Source organism: Ambystoma mexicanum, chromosome 6p, assembly GCF_040938575.1.
Source record: "Ambystoma mexicanum isolate Mex_15411 chromosome 6p, UKY_AmexF1_1, whole genome shotgun sequence".
Lineage (NCBI taxonomy): Eukaryota > Metazoa > Chordata > Amphibia > Caudata > Ambystomatidae > Ambystoma > Ambystoma mexicanum.
The window spans coordinates 24,967,154-24,984,147 of record NC_090935.1 but is presented as its reverse complement, the minus strand read 5'-3'; the positions used below and the strand labels follow the sequence as shown (position 1 = coordinate 24,984,147).

At 48.5% G+C, this 16,994-nt stretch overlaps 1 protein-coding gene across 1 annotated transcript in view; it reads left to right on the top strand.

Moving 5' to 3' along the window:
* LOC138511164 (sphingomyelin phosphodiesterase 5-like) overlaps nucleotides 1–16,994 on the top strand; it is a 197,476-nt gene that overhangs the window by 83,551 nt on the left and 96,931 nt on the right. The window contains exon 2 of the mRNA XM_069626670.1: nucleotides 3,597–5,024. Coding sequence (XP_069482771.1) covers nucleotides 3,828–5,024 — 1,197 coding nt within the window. The 5' untranslated portion in view covers nucleotides 3,597–3,827. The remainder of the gene's footprint in view (nucleotides 1–3,596; nucleotides 5,025–16,994) is intronic.

Below are 16,994 nucleotides of genomic sequence, written 5' to 3'. Positions count from 1 at the left end.
CACCCTAAAGTTGCAACCCTACAGATCAAGATGGCGAATAAAAAAGAAAATCTTCCCCACACTACCAACCCCCGCCTGCTCCCAAACCCCCTCATCGCTTCAGCGTCTCCAAAGTATCTACCCTTGAGGGCGAGAAAGTCCTAAACTGCCAAGGTGATCCCTGCCCCTCGCAAATCATCGAAGACGCAGCAAGAGACTTCTCACCCTTCATTTCCAAACTCATCAACTCTTCATTCTCCACGGGAACTATCCCCAGCAACCTCAAAGAGTCTTGGGTTCTCCCACTACTCAAAAAACAATCACTGGACCCCGCTATACCGACTAACTACAGACCCATCACCACTGTTCCCTTCCTTCTAAAAATCCTAGACAAGGTAGCCTACTTTCAAATACAACAATACCTAGAACAGAACCACCTCTTGGGAGTCCGCCAGTCTGGCTTCAGACCTCAACATGGGACTGAAACAGCACTGATTGACCTCAAGGCACAAATCGACACCCTCAGAGATAATGGCCGCCTTATTACTACTCCTCGATCTATCCGCGGCATTCGATCTGGTAGATCACAAAATACACTGCAACCACCTAGACTCGGCAGTCCACTTACAGGAAGCGATAGGTTGGATACAATCGTTGCTTAACAACAGAACTATGCGTTTATTTTCCACTTCTGCATCAGCCGACCCCATACCCATCATCTGCGGGGTGCCCCAGTGGTCTTGTGTCTCCCCCACTTTGTACAACATCTTCACAAAGCCCCTTTTCGATGATCTCGATGGTCTTGGTATCACCCACACCAACTATGCTGATGATACCCAGATCCCCATACCGCTGACGGGAGATTATGACAAGGATTTGGCCTTGGTGGACAGGGTGTACCTCATCATCCAGGCATGGATGGCCTCCCACGGTCTATGCCTGAATGATGACAAGACTGAGCTCATCATCCTAGGCGCCGCCCCCAACATCAATAAACCCGGTCATAACTACTCGAGCTTCATTATTGACGGAAACATCATCAAGGTAGCCAAGGAAGTTTAAACGCTAGGCTTTTAGATAGACCACACGCTCTCATTCCACAAACCGGTCAGCTCTATGGCCTCATCTATAGCTTACACATGTAAATTAATTAGAGCAGCCAAACCCTTCCTCTCCACCAACAGATTCACCACCCTGGCCAGAGCCCTTGTTTTGTCAAAACGGGACTATTTTAATGCCTTTACCTGGGAGCCAACAAATATATTACAGATTAAATCCAGATTTTACAAAATGACGCTCTTGAGAGCAGCCCCAAAAATTCCAACATAAGGAGAGGCAATAACTGGCTCACCACTAAAGACAAAATATCACTAAATGTAGCCTCACTTACACACAAGTGCCTTAATAATTCCGCCCCACGATACCTCATGGACAGATGTCAGAGATACACCCCCAGCTGTCCCGCTAGGTCTGTTAACTCTAACCTCCTCAAAGGGCCCAGATGCAAACGCCCCAAAACTAGAGGCGGCTCCAGCTTTCAGGTGAAGCCGCCCAACACTGGAACTCCCTTCCACCTGCCCTAAGTCACCCAAACGTACCGACACTTCAGGCTCAAATACATCCATTGGATTAAGGAAAATGACTGCTAATCAGCAACCGGCCATTCCTGTACACACATTGCGCAAACCTGACACCAGCATTCTCTTGTATTCATATTGTAAAAATCTGACACTTGTATATAACTCATATATCATAATCTTTTGTGCATTCTCTGCATAAAAGAACCTCTGCATTTACATGTATATTACTACTTTATATTTCTACTGCACAGCAATGCAACCGAGCTGAAAATATCCTTTTTGCTTCCTGCACCCTGATACCTCTGGGTCTGGTGCGCATTACAAATATTAAAATAAACTAACAAGCAATGTCAAGAGCATGTAGTGTCTTGCTCCCCCTTCGCTATCTGCACTCCACAGTTCTAACAGCTGATCTTGCATAACACTCACACCAGGTAGGTCACCGATCTCCATTGCATGTTATTGACTTGGTACTTGCCACTGGACTGGCCCTCCGTGGTGTCTCAAACCTCCACACTGTATTATTCTAAACTGCAAAGCAGTGTTGCAGTGCTTGCAGTACACCTAATTTCTCTACTTCTGCCCTTTCACCCCTTCTTCCTGGTAGATGGCCCTTTTTTCTTCCTCACCAGCCCATAAACCCAATTGGCAGTTATCTTATTGTGGTAAGACTGGCTGGTCCTGTACTTGTGTACTTGGGTTGTTCTTTTGTGGTTGGGTTTTTCTGCAGTGGGAAGACTAGCTGCTCCTGTGCTTGTGGTGTTCTTTTGTTGTTTGGTTGTTCTGCAGTCAGAAGACTGGCTGTTCCTATACTTGGGTTTTTCTTTATTGGTTGGGTTGTTCTGCAGTGGGAAGACTGGCTGTTCCTGTGCTTGTGTACTTGGGTTGTTCTTTTGTGGTTGTGTTGTTGTGTAGTGGGAAGACTGGCTGTTTCTGTGCTTGTGTACTTGGGTTGTTCTTTTGTGGTTGGGTTGTTCTGCAGCCAGAAGACTGGCTGTTCCTGTGCTTGTGTACTTGGGTTGTTCTTTTGTGGTTGGTTTGTTCTGGAGTGGGAAGACTGTCTGTTCCTGTACTTGGGTTGTTCTTTATTGGTTGGGTTGTTCTGCAGTGGGAAGACTGGCTGTTCCTGTGCTTGTGTACTTGGGTTGTTCTTTTGTGGTTGTGTTGTTATGTAGTGGGAAGACTGGCTGTTCCTGTGCTTGTGTACTTGGGTTGTTCTTTATTGGTTGGGTTGTTCTGCAGTGGGAAGACTGGTTGTTCCTGTGCTTGTGTACTTGGGTTGTTCTTTTGTGGTTGGTTTGTTCTCCAGTGGGAAGACTGTCTGTTCCTGTACTTGGGTTGTTCTTTATTGGTTGGGTTGTTCTGCAGCCAGAAAACTGGCTGTTCCTGTGCTTGTGTACTTGGGTTGTTCTTTTGTGGTTGTGTTGTTCTGCAGTGGGATGACTGGCTGTTTCTGTGCTTATGTACATGGGTTGTTCTTTTGTGGTTGGGTTGTTCTGCAGTCAGAAGACTGGCTGTTTCTGTGCTTGTGTACTTGGGTTGTTCTTTTGTGGTTGGGTTGTTCTGCAGTCAGAAGACTGGCTGTTTTCTGTGCTTGTGTACTTGGGTTGTTCTTTTGTGGTTGGGATGTTCTGCAGCCAGAAGACTGGCTGTTCCTGTGCTTGTGTACTTGGGTTGTTATTTTGTGGTTGGTTTGTTCTGCAGTGGGAAGACTGTCTGTTCCTGTACTTGGGTTGTTCTTTTGTGGTTGTGTTGTTCTGCAGTGGGAAGACTGGTTGTTTCTGTGCTTATGTACTTGGGTTGTTCTTTTGTGGTTGGGTTGTTCTGCAGCTAGAAGACTGGCTGTTCCTGTGCTTGTGTACTTGGTGGTTCTGCTGTAGTAGGACAGGCTGTATCTGTGCATGCGTAGTAAAGGTGTGGAGCCTGAATAGATGTGTGTGTGTCTGTTTGAATTCCCTCCTGCAAGGATAGAGTGGTTTGCCATGGCATGAGGATATTGCTCACTGTATTTTTTTTCTCTTTTGTCTTTGAAAATAGGAAAAAGAACAGTCCATGTGCCCCACCTTAAACATGATGTGTGACTTCTCCGAGAACTATAGCGGCGATTCCACCACTGCGACTGTGGCACTATACTGTCGGAGAGCATTGAAGAGGAGACTGTTCTTCTGTTGCCCCCTCAGAGTTCCTAGAAGTCAGCAGTGGCTCTCATCATCGGGACTCTCTGGATGAATCTTGCTCAGAAGCTCAACAAGGCTTGGGGTTGAAGCCATGGTTCTCAGACAGTCAGCGTTTCAGAACAGTTGTCTTCATGGCCTGCACAGTGTTTCTTGGGCCCTCATCTTCCCTTGTTATTGGTTTCTGGAGCGCTTCCTTTCGTCCTTCATGGAGACCTCCCTGGAGAAGAAGCAGAGGCAGACCCAGTGCTGCTCCCTCCATCCCTTGCAGGCTTTTCTGTGCTCAGCAGCGTTCCTTTTACTGCTTATTCTATCCATGCCTATCGCCCTGCTGGGCTTTCTTATGTGGGTTCCATTACAGGCTATCCGCAGGCCTTTCACTTACCAACAGAACCAAACCCAAGGTATTCCGAAGGAATGGTCCAGCCAGGAGAAGGGCAAGCCATTCATCTTTGTCAGTGCCAATCTCTGCCTCTTACCAGATGGTCTGGCCAGATTTAGCAACCTGTGCCACACCCAAAGGCGGTCAGCTGCAATAGGCAAGAACATTGTACAAGGGGTCACCAGGGAGAAGGCCCAACCAAACGCGGAATCACTCAAGAAAGGCATACTGAACCATGAAAGGCCGCACGCAGCTCTGTATGGCACCCTTAACCAGAGTTACTCTGACAGTACTCTGCGGATCCCAGATGCCGATGTGCACTCTCGCGGCAATGATGAGAGTGCCAAGGACCAGTTCTTCATGGGGAGTGAGGGAGTGACTCAAACTGTTGATCCTTTGGTCATCACTATTGATGTGGCAGATGAGGGTGATTCCAGTGCAGGGAAGGCCACACAGGACATTAACCAACTGGAGGAGAACATTGGTGCATCCAGGATTGCCCCCGGGAGTCCCAGTGGCTTGGGGACCCACCTGTCTGCCAGGCCGGCCATTCCTACTGAGAATCGCGCAATGGTTGATGCATGGAGCACTGGCAATGCTGGTGCAGACCGTGGTATCCGCTGTGAGATCTCTTCGCTCATCCCAGAAGGTGCCGACTTCATCTGCCTCCAAGAAGTGTTTGACAAAAGGGCAGCTCGACGGCTGTGCACGCTGCTCAGCCCAGTCTTCGAACACGTCCTCTATGATGTTGGTGTGTATGGACCTCTTGGTTGCTGCTCAGACTTCAAGTTCTTCAACAGTGGCCTCTTTCTGGCCAGCCGCTATCCCATCCTGGCGGTCAAGTACCGGTATTTCCCCAACGGAAGTGGAGAGGATGCCTTGGCTGCCAAGGGACTGCTCTGTGTGCAGGTACTGGACGATCACTGATGGTGTTGCTGCAGTGGGGGCATTGCCAGTGTGTAGAGGGGGGGTAATTGTAAGGGAAATCAGATTATTCACCCATGGGTGATTAGGCAGTGTCGGACCCATTGGAGCTGTGCCTCTGAACGCCAGGTAAGGTTTGGAGTGTTAGGCTCTGGTTAAGGTCAGTATGGCTTGGAAAGAGTTGGCTACGCTAAATGTGACAGCACGCTACATATGACAGCCCGCAAACACTTTTTATAGACATTAGGAGTCCCTTTGCATGCAAACATTCTGTTTTTCACATTTTTCTCATTTTTCTTTGTTTTAATAGCTAGGTGCACTTCTGAATGTTTGGGATTTTCCACTAATCTTGTATGTGAAGGCCTTGCTCCTGCGAAGAGGCGGGCTTACAGGCGGGCCTAACCGGGTCACCGAGGGTCTACTTCCTGTTCCACTTCCTCTTGACTCCCCTGAACCGGATCCCAGAAGGGTGTGCACGTGCCTTCTGAGGAAAGTCTTCAGTTGACACGTTTTGAAAACTAGGCTTATACGTGCAAACCTTTTTTTAGCTGCGGCTGAATCCAGTTTAGGTTGCTGAGCGAGCGAATTTGCAAGCACTTGTGTGCATTTTTCTGAGTTTGGGCTCTCTTGAGCACTTGTGTGCTTCCCCCGGTAGCTGCTTCCTCGTTTCCAGTGTGCCCCCTCCCCTGTCCCTCCCGTAGAGCTTTGTGATTGGCCCTGTTTATTTGTAAAAATGTTATCTTCTGCAGGGAAATCGCCTTTTGTTTGCCTTGCGATTATCCCTTCCTGATCTCGCTGTCGCCCGCCCCGCGAGACGCTGATTGGGCTTGCCGCCCATTTCTTTTACAAAAAAATGTAATGTCATTTTATTGTCTGTGCGTTGATGTATATAATTTGATCAGAAATACCATTAGTCTATAACTGTGACTTATAAATCGATCATGTATTACACATTGTCTACCTTTTTCAATCTTAGGTGGGTTGCTCAGTTTTTTGTTGTTCCTGCTATACAGCCCATGGCTGCTGAGGCATTTGGAATATCTCTCTGGATTTTAACTTTCTGTGAATAACCTGATGAGGGGCCTGGTCTATTCCGCTGGTGCTTTCTGTGAATAACCTGACGAGAGGCCTGGTCTATTCCGCTGGTGCTTTCTGTGAATAACCTGACGAGAGGCCTGGTCTATTCCGCTGGTGCTTTCTGTGAATAACCTGACGAGAGGCCTGGTCTATTCCGCTGGTGCTTTCTGTGAATAACTTGGCGAGAGGCCTGGTCTATTCCGCTGGTGCTTTCTGTGAATAATCTGACGAGAGACCTGGTCTATTCCGCTGGTGCTTTCTGTGAATAACCTGACGAGAGGCCTGGTCTATTCCGCTGGTGCTTTCTGTGAATAACCTGACGAGGGGCCTGGTCTATTCCGCTGGTGCTTTCTGTGAATAACCTGACGAGAGGCCTGGTCTATTCCGCTGGTGCTTTCTGTGAATAACCTGACGAGAGGCCTGGTCTATTCCGCTGGTGCTTTCTGTGAATAATCTGACGAGAGGCCTGGTCTATTCCGCTGGTGCTTTCTGTGAATAACCTGACGAGAGGCCTGGTCTATTCCACTGGTGCTTTCTGTGAATGACCTGACGAGAGGCCTGGTCTATTCCGCTGGGGCTTTCTGTGAATGACCTGACGAGAGGCCTGGTCTATTCCGCTGGTGCTTTCTGTGAATGACCTGACGAAAGGCCTAGTCTATTCCGCTGGTGCTTTCTGTGAATAACCTGATGAGGCCTTCTCTATTCCGCTGGTGCTTTCTGTGAATGACTCGACGAGAGACCTGGTGCTTTCTGTGAATAACCTGAAGAGAGAGGCCTGGTCTATTCTGCCGGTGCTTTCTGTGAATAACCTGACGAGAGGCCTGTTCTATTCCGCTGGTGCTTTCTGTGAATGACCTGACGATAGAGGCCTGGTCTATTCCGCTGGTGCTTTCTGTGAATGACCTGACCAGAAGCCTGGTCTATTCTGCTGGTGCTTTCTGTGAATAACCTGACGAGAGGCTTGGTCTATTCCGCTGGTGTTTTCGGGCTCCATGGCAGAGGCAGACACACTTCCTTTTACTGAGGCTAAAATCTTGGCCGCTATTAGCAGCTTTTCTATTTTTGACCACCTTCCATCCACCAGTGGCTTTTTTGTATAAACTTTGATAATTAGCATTTTACAATAACAATCATAACTAGTCAACCCACAATAAAGAGACCCCAACTCCACAGGTGTCACAGTAGTTCAACCCTCTCTCCCTTCTTGTTATGCAGTGGCTATTTACAGAGTACAACAAATTATTTGTTCCAATTAGTGTTAAGAGTCTCAAGGACGTAGAGTTTGATAATGTGACGCTGCTCCTCTCTCAATATTCTATAGTCCCTTTACTCCTCCTCATGGTGCTTGAGTGATAAAATAGTTAACGTGTGGTCCCCAGATATCCCTGGGTTTTGTTGGGGGATGTTTTGATCTACCATATTCCGTTTCATTACAATATACCACATTTTCGCACTCAGGGGCCGGGTACCACCCCACATCATTGCCACCCGCCTCTTGACCAGAAGCAAAAGTAATCCGGTTAACTTCCTCGCTCTCCCTGGAATGTGCCTAGTGTGGCCTAGTAACCGGGTCAGAATCTATTCTCTTAGCCATTATGTCACTTGGTGCCTCAAAGACCTCCCCCAGACGAGCGAGGGCACCAGGCAATCGCATGCCAGATCTATAAAGTCAGCTGGTGTGGCAACACATCTTGCGCAGCTCTGTGAATTATGTGCGAAACTTTAGTGTGGCAGGGCTGGCATTGAATAAAACTGATGTAACTACTTAAAGAGGATCCGTTTTGGCGTTGAGGGATATCCCCCTCCTTTCCCTACAGCAGCAATTCCATGCTTCATCAGGTATCGCGCACCCCAATGAATTTTCCTATTTTTTCTTAGAGGGCGGCCACCCACTTCTTTCTGGAATCTAGGCTTATACTATATAGAGTAGACACCACCTTACCATTTTGACCCCCTTTAAGCATTTTGTCTAGAAACGGGGCCACGTTGGGCTCCCCGAGGAAGGCTGTGATCATCTGTTTTAATGATACTCTCAACCTAAAAGATAAGAATATATCTAGGGGTGTGAGTTCCCCTTTAGTCTTCATCACTTCTAACGCTAGGAACTGACCATCTAGGAAAAGATCCCGAAAGCATGCTATCTTCACACGTTTCATGCAGCACACATAGCTTCTCTCGCTGGTCGGCGGGCTCCCTGGTATGTAAGTGACCGGTAGCTCTGGTGACTATATTATTTCCCCTTTGGTTTTTTGTTCTATACGAGTCCATGCCCTGCCATTCAATTACACCATATTTGTCATCCTATAGGCTCTGTCGGGTGCCGTCCGTATGACTGACCTCAAAAGGAAGGGAGTCGCCAGAGCCCTTTCTATCTCCACATGTCTCCTGTCTATCTTATCCGAACCAGTAAAGGAGAAGCCCCGCCTGTGCAACCATATGATATGTTTCGAGGTGGTGGGAGCGCCAGTCCACACTCATCTAGGGGCGCTACGAATTTCTCCCATGATACCCTAGCCTGTTTTCCTGCCCATATAAACCGTAATCTTGCTGATTTTACCTCCTTGAAATACTCCCTGGGTGGCTCCAGGGGGATATTGGGAAACTCATATAGGAAACGTGGTAGCAACGTCATTTTGACCAGGGATATTCTCCCATACAGGTTGAACCACAGGTTCACAGGTTCATCCATTTGTCCATTGCTGCCTTTGCTGGCTCCATCACGTGCTGATAATTACGGATACACAACTCCCCTTGAGTCTGTGCTATGTTTATCCCTGGGTATCGTGTGAGTGTCCCGTGCCACTGAAAGCCCCACCTGCCGATAAAGTGCTCAGTCCTGTCTGTTAGAGGAAAGGAAACCAATTTTTTTAGCCCTAATCCGTAACCCAGAGAAGTCCCCAAACAGCATCACATCTTCCATTATTACATCCAGGTTGCACTGTGGGTCCATGGTGTAAAGCACCCTGTCATCCGCGTAAAGGGAGACCATTAGCCTGTGTGAACACAGCTGTATTGCTCTGTGGAGATGGCTTCCGCTGGTTATTTCAGCCTGCGGTTCTATAGCCAGTGCAAATAAGAAAGGTGAGAGGGGGAACCCCTGTCTCGTGCCCCTCTCTAATGGTATGGCTATAGTGAATTGACCAGTCACTAAATCCTGGCATTAGGAGATGTGTAAATCAGCGACACCAAGGAAACAAAGTGCTCCCCCATTCCCATTCTGCGCAAAATAGTAAACATGAAGGGCCACTCCACTAAATCAAATGCTTTCGTGGCGTCCAGCAATGCTCCCACAATAGTCATTTTGCTGCACCGCGGACAGTAGCCCAAACATCCTGCGAAGCCCATAGGAGGTAGAGCGCCCTGATACAAATCCTGAGTGGTCCACCTTCACTGATCCAAGCATCAACGGTGGCAACCTAAAGGCTAGTATCTTAGCCAGAATCTTATTATCCAGATTGATAAGGGATATGGGACGGTACGAGGAGCAGTTATTTTCTTCCTTGTCTGGTTTCAGCAGCACCACCACTACAGCCTCCCTCGGGGGGCCCGGCAGGTGACCGTACCTCAAACTTTGATGGTATAACTCCAATAAGTGGGGAGCCAATTCCTTAGCAAAGTGTTTGTAAAATTCAGCCGTATACCCGTCTGGGCCTGGGGCGTTACCTGATGGTAGGGATTGGCCTCCTCCAGTGTTATGGTGCGGCCTAGCCACCCCGTCTCCTAATCAGAGCACCATATAGTGCTACTTGATCTAAATATTGATTAATCTCCTGTGTGGCACGCGTAACTGAGAGGAATTCAATTGACCAGAGAATGCACAGAAATCCTGGATAATCTCAACCCCATATTTATCTTCCCCAAGTTTGTCTATCTTTGCGGCCTTGATAAGATATGATATGATAGGTTATTTATAACATGCTTAATACCCTGAGGTTTCTAAGCGCGGTCTGGGGGAATCGAACCTGTGTTGCTCCATGTCGTCTGGCTTCCAAGGCAAGGACATTTCCCTTAAGCTATCCTACCGAGACCTTCACCAGTAGCTTACTAGGGCGTTGCCCCTCCCCATAGTGCCTCACTGCTTTTTTTTCCCCCATCAGGAATTTCACTTCCCTATGTGCTAGCTCCACATACGTCTGTAGCTGTACCTTGATCTCAGCCTGCTCTGTCATTGATGGTGTTGACACCGCCCTCTGTAAATGGTGCATGCGTGCTTTAGCTCCGGCTAATTGTCTACGAATCAACTTCAATATCCCTGCATCCCTCGATATGCACTCTCTCTTTTCTGATCACACATTTAAAAGACTCCCACTGTGCCACATGCCACTCTACCGACCCCATATAGAACTCAAAAAGTATTCATTACTTTGGAGAGCCCATCACGAAAGACTCCATCAGTTAGACCTGCGCTCTTCATTCAAGGCGGTCTCCCACCCACACAACCAGGTATTTCCATAGCCAGCAACACCGGTGCACGATCCGACAATCCCGCCCACCAGCGTATCCGATATAAAAAAAAAAATAGTATAGGAGAGAGGCGGAATTGTGAACCGAGGAGTAAAACGTATATTTGGCCCTCTCTGGATGCCTCGTTCTCCAATATCCAGTTGTATCACACAACAATTATCACAGGTTTAAAATTCAAAACTGGTTTCAACATTTCTACTAGATATGTAGTCTAATTAAACCTTGCCCTCCAACTTTCTAACTAAACCCTGGGAATTTGTATGCCTAGGTAGCGCTGGCGGTCCGCTTATCTGGGGTTAGGGTAAAGAGAGAGAAGACTTGCCCAATCTAATTCTAATCACCTATGGAGTTTCTTTTAGTTTTATTTGCTTTCTTTGCTCTGCATTTTACACGGTTGAAAAAGTGTCTAAACGGACAATAAATTGCGCTGTTTTCAATTCTAAAAAGAGAGCACTGTTCGCCAGTGTTCACAGCAACATGATTTGAATCCACGTGTGGTTGTGTGGTTGTGTGGTTGTGTGGTTGTGTGGTGGAATGTGTTGCAAAACAAGAGAGAATCAATTTTTCACTTATAATAATTGTAACATATGTAGTGCTTTTTTAAAAAATATTTTTTTAATTGTATATGGTTTTATTAAATCTTTACAAATAGTAAAGAAGAATTAGTAAAAAATGTTTTACAATACATACATACAAATATCTTATACACAGTAGGATATATAGCAAAACATAAATAAACAACCATAAGCAATAATCATGTAGGGTAAGCTGAATCTAAGGTAGAATAAGATAGTGGCACATAACAAGAATGGCATATATATATATATCCTCTTACAATTCATCTGGGATGATCCAATTGAAGGTTGCATATAAAACCAGACCGTGCCAATCCCTCTCGCGTACTTTGAATACACAAGCAACGTTGCCATACCAACTCAGTACGAAAACCCAAGTACAAAACCTTCAATGCACTCAAAGAAGAGTCTATAAGGGTGTTGAGTTGCGAACAAAACAAAATAAGGTGTTTAGCCGTTTCGGGAACAGACTGACAAAATCTACAAAGGCTATTTTCCACCGTAGTTTGTTTCCAACGAAGTTTAGTGTCCATTGTTGGGAGAATATTCCAACGCAATCTTAACAGGACATGCCGATGGTTTCGATTCAGGAAGATGGTAAGTATTGGAGAAAGAGACCCTCTTCTCTTGTGTTCGTGTGCTAAATAAAGCATAGATTTGTATGTGTGAAAGCAGTCAATAGTAGTACGCCAATCATAGTCCTGCAATTTCTTTTTAGCTTTCGTTGGGTTAGTTATTAACTGCTCTAAATTAGAGTCAATATTACTAAATTGTTCCACACAAATTACTAAAATGAGTTAAGAAGCCAGAACGTTCAATATTGCTTCCAACAAGTTTTCCCGTGGCTTATGCCTTCAGACCAATTGCCAGTTCTCAGCCATTTTGTGCTCCGTTGTTATTTAGTAGCCCCTCACTGCCCGCACTCTTCCTTATCACAATGTTTGGGGGCTGTTTGTGTTGCTTTTTGATTATTTGTTTTTTTAAAGAACAACCACTATCCAGATAGCCTGGCCTCGAGTGTCTATTCACGCGTTGCCTCCCAGGCCAAAAGGGGCCTCTCTCAGCCCCAGAGGGAGATGCAGCCTGTCCTTGTGCGTGTCTCATCTGGGTCCCACCTGGTCTGTTCCGCCGTCACTGAAAATCCTGCAGTCGTGGTCAATGAAGTTGCCTCGAGTGCACTCGTGGGAGTGCCTCTTCCAACACTCCTCGCCACCGGTTCAGACGTCACTATTTTCACACACAGACTCCTCAGATTGCTCTTGGATGTCTCTCAGGGCTGACTACACCACGCGGCACTCAATGTACGACTTAAGCGGTACACGTTGATCAGGATTCTGTCTGAGTGTTCAAGGGTGTTTGGGAGCTCACAGACTTGCGACCATCCTAGACGGGCTCTCTAGCAGCCTCACTCCCTGCAGCCCCTTTCTGACACACCTCTCAAGGCAGCCTTCCTGCCTGGGCAGCCCCGTTGGGTTAGAGCCCAAGGGCAAAGGGCTGTTCCTGAAGGAGCAGCTCCGTTCACTGTTTTCCAGTGTTCGCCGGTGAAGCCTGCAGCCATCAGCCAACAATGACTGGCAAGGTAAGTGTGGCTCGGGCAGGGCGCAGTCATTGCTGCTCCCCCTAAACCAACCCCCACCGCTCTTATTACTCTCACCACCTACTAGCTTATAGCCTCATGCATGTAGCCACAGTCATATGGTAACCATATCCCTCTTCTTGCCCAACTGTGTTAGTGCCTCACATCTAGGCGAACTGTGTTAGTATATTTCACATCTAGGCAAATTGTGTAGTTAGCCATATTTCCCATCTAGACGAATTGTGTTAGTATATTTCACATCTAGGCATATTGTGTCAGTTAGCCATATTTTACATCTAGGCGAACTGTGTTAGTATATTTCACATCTAGAGGAATTGTGGTAGTTAGCATATTCCACATCTAGGACAATTGTGTCAGTTAGCCATATTTTACATCTAGGCGAACTGTGTTAGTTTATTTCACATCTAGAGGAATTGTGGTAGTTAGCATATTCCACATCTAGGACAATTGTGTAGTTAGCCATATTTTACATCTAGGCAAACTGTGTTAGTATATTTCACATCTAGAGGAATTGTGGTAGTTAGCATATTCCACATCTAGGACAATTGTGTCAGTTAGCCATATTTTACATCTAGGCGAACTGTGTTAGTTTATTTCACATCTAGAGGAATTGTGGTAGTTAGCATATTCCACATCTAGGACAATTGTGTAGTTAGCCATATTTCACATCTAGGCAAACTGTGTTAGTATATTTCACATCTAGAGGAATTGTGGTAGTTAGCATATTCCACATCTAGGACAATTGTGTAGTTAGCCATATTTTACATCTAGGCAAATTCTTTTAGCTAGCCATGTTTCACATATGGGCAGATTGTGTTGGCTGGCCATGTTTCACATATGTGAAATGTGATGCACCAGGACGATTCTTGTGGGGTGTGAGGGTGACGCATCTGGATGGAAACACTTGTGTATAGGCGCGTGACAAATGCCATATCATATCATGGATTCCTGGGGTAGGAGGTGTAAAGCAATTAGATGGATTTTGAGGACCTTCACCAATAGTCCATACTACAAATTCACTCTTCTTCAAACACCTTTCAAACTCTGAACCTAACACAAACATTGCTCTACAGCACCACAACCCGCACATACTTCTCAACACTGTAACAACAAAACAAACCACACATATTCTCGCACAACAACACATGGTGCCAGCTTCCCTCCCTCCCTCCTTGCATTACAGATCCGCCTGAGCGCCTAGAGCCCACGCAGGTGGCAACTGTGCGCGGTATAAAAACCTTTAACATTAAAATAGTGTTACAAGAAATGTACACACAGGTATGGGTTATCTGGCTTTGGGTATGGTGGAAGGTCCTCTTTTCTCAGCCCCCAGGGCTATCCTGAGGGCCCCATAGGTTTATAATGGTCTGTTTTCTGACTTCCTCTTTACTAAGAAGCTGCTTGTGGTTGCAGATGTTGCCTGTGGATTTCAGACATGCACATTTTTCTCAGAATAGGTTCAGCTTTCTGTTTCAGTTTGAGTGCACCCTTCTGTTCAATGCCTGGTTCAAGCGGTATATACCTCTCACCGTTGCCCTCTGGTCTTGTCTACTCATCCACAGGCCTCCACGCAGTGGCAGCCACTGAGAACGCTCATTGAGAGACTTGCAGGCCTCCAGCTTCAGTCCTAGCAGGGTCGACCCAGCAATTCATCCTCCCAAGTGTAACATGAACAGCTGCCTATAACAACCTGTAGGCACCCCATCAATGTTTGTTATTTAGGTTTTTAAGTGTCCTGTATAATTAGTTACTCTAAGCACTACTGCTGGTGTTTATCCCCTATGCTACAAGTTCAGCCCCTTCTCAATGTTGTAGCTTGCAATGACTGCCTTGAGCGCCATGCTTTGCCCTCCACTCACATTGCCGGATACACGCTGCCCTAACCTCCACACACGGCCTTCCACCCGCGGGGGCTGGTAAGGACTGCCTTGACCTGTAGCCCACTCGAGCTGGTAACTGTGACCCTGACCTCCACACACGGCCTTACACCCGCGTGGGCTAGTAAGGTCTGCCCTGACCTGTATCCCGCTCTCTGCCCACTCGAGCTGGTAACTGTGACCCTGACCGCCACATGTGTTTGGAGAGCGGATTGTGGCGTTCAGGGTCACAGGGTAAATACTGTCATGACCTGTGTCTCACCCTCCACCAACCTGGGTCGCTGAAGAATGCCCGAATGCCACGTCATGCCCTCTAGGCACTATATGGGTTTGTAAAATAATCGTTCTACATTGTAAGGCGGATGAGGAGGAGAGGGTAAGGCGGATGAGGAGGAGAGGGTAAGGCGGAGGAGAGGGTAAGGCGGATGAGGAGGGGAGGGTAAGGCGGATGAGGAGGGGAGGGTAAGGCGGATGAGGAGGGGAGGGTAAGGCGGATGAGGAGGAGGGGGTAAGGCGGATGAGGAGGGGAGGGTAAGGCGGATGAGGAGGGGAGGGTAAGGCGGATGAGGAGGAGAGGGTAAGGCGGATGAGGAGGGGAGGGTAAGGCGGATGAGGAGGAGAGGGTGAGGCGGATGAGGAGGGGAGGGTGAGGCGGATGAGGAGGGGAGGGTGAGGCGGATGAGGAGGGGAGGGTGAGGCGGATGAGGAGGAGAGGGTAAGGCGGATGAGGAGGGGAGGGTAAGGCGGATGAGGAGGGGAGGGTAAGGCGGATGAGGAGGGGAGGGTAAGGCGGATGAGGAGGAGAGGGTAAGGCGGATGAGGAGGGGAGGGTAAGGCGGATGAGGAGGAGAGGGTAAGGCGGATGAGGAGGGGAGGGTGAGGCGGATGAGGAGGGGAGGGTGAGGCGGATGAGGAGGGGAGGGTGAGGCGGATGAGGAGGAGAGGGTGAGGCGGATGAGGAGGGGAGGGTGAGGCGGATGAGGAGGGGAGGGTGAGGCGGATGAGGAGGGGAGGGTAAGGCGGATGAGGAGGGGAGGGTAAGGCGGATGAGGAGGGGAGGGTAAGGCGGATGAGGAGGGGAGGGTAAGGCGGATGAGGAGGGGAGGGTAAGGCGGATGAGGAGGGGAGGGTAAGGCGGATGAGGAGGAGAGGGTAAGGCGGATGAGGAGGAGAGGGTAAGGCGGATGAGGAGGGGAGTGTAAGGCGGATGAGGAGGGGAGTGTAAGGCGGATGAGGAGGGGAGGGTAAGGCGGATGAGGAGGGGAGGGTAAGGCGGATGAGGAGGGGAGGGTAAGGCGGATGAGGAGGGGAGGGTAAGGCGGATGAGGAGGGGAGGGTAAGGCGGATGAGGAGGGGAGGGTAAGGCGGATGAGGAGGGGAGGGTAAGGCGGATGAGGAGGGGAGGGTAAGGCGGATGAGGAGGGGAGGGTAAGGCGGATGAGGAGGGGAGGGTAAGGCGGATGAGGAGGGGAGGGTAAGGCGGATGAGGAGGAGGGGGTAAGGCGGATGAGGAGGGGAGGGTAAGGCGGATGAGGAGGAGAGGGTAAGGCGGATGAGGAGGGGAGGGTAAGGCGGATGAGGAGGGGAGGGTAAGGCGGATGAGGAGGGGAGGGTAAGGCGGATGAGGAGGGGAGGGTAAGGCGGATGAGGGAGGAGAGGGTAAGGCGGATGAGGGAGGAGAGGGTAAGGCGGATGAGGGAGGGGAGGGTAAGGCGGATGAGGAGGAGAGGGTAAGGCGGATGAGGGAGGGGAGGGTAAGGCAGATGAGGGAGGGGAGGGCAAGGCGGATGAGGAGGGGAGGGTAAGGCGGATGAGGAGGAGAGGGTAAGGCGGATGAGGAGGGGAGGGTAAGGTGGATGAGGAGGAGAAGAAAGCTTCCTGCGGGCTGATCTGGGGACGCGGGCACTCTGGTGAGATTTGGAAGCATCTAAGGTCCTAAACCCACCCTATCCATCTGTGTGTGCGTTCCCTCAGGGATTTCCCTTTTATAATCACCTCCGCTTCCCCACCCCTTAAATGTGGGATTATGCATTTGCAGAACTGCGTTTTTAAAAATTATTTTCTGAAGAACACGCAATCTTGATGCTTTGTAGCGATTGCTTGCACCTGCAATAGAGCACGGCCAAAAGCAGTGCCATCGTAGGCATCCGCTTTCATTCTGCATACACCTCTCAAACTGCAAACCAGACACAGCCAAAACCTACAGCACAGCAAACCGCACAAACTTCACTACACTGCAACAACAAAACAAAAAACACACATAGCCTTACACAACAGTACACAACGACTACCGGCCGCAAACACCCCAGGCCCAGCCAACGGACCCACCGGGCTGAGGCCGCCAACAGTACATCACTGCTCTCTT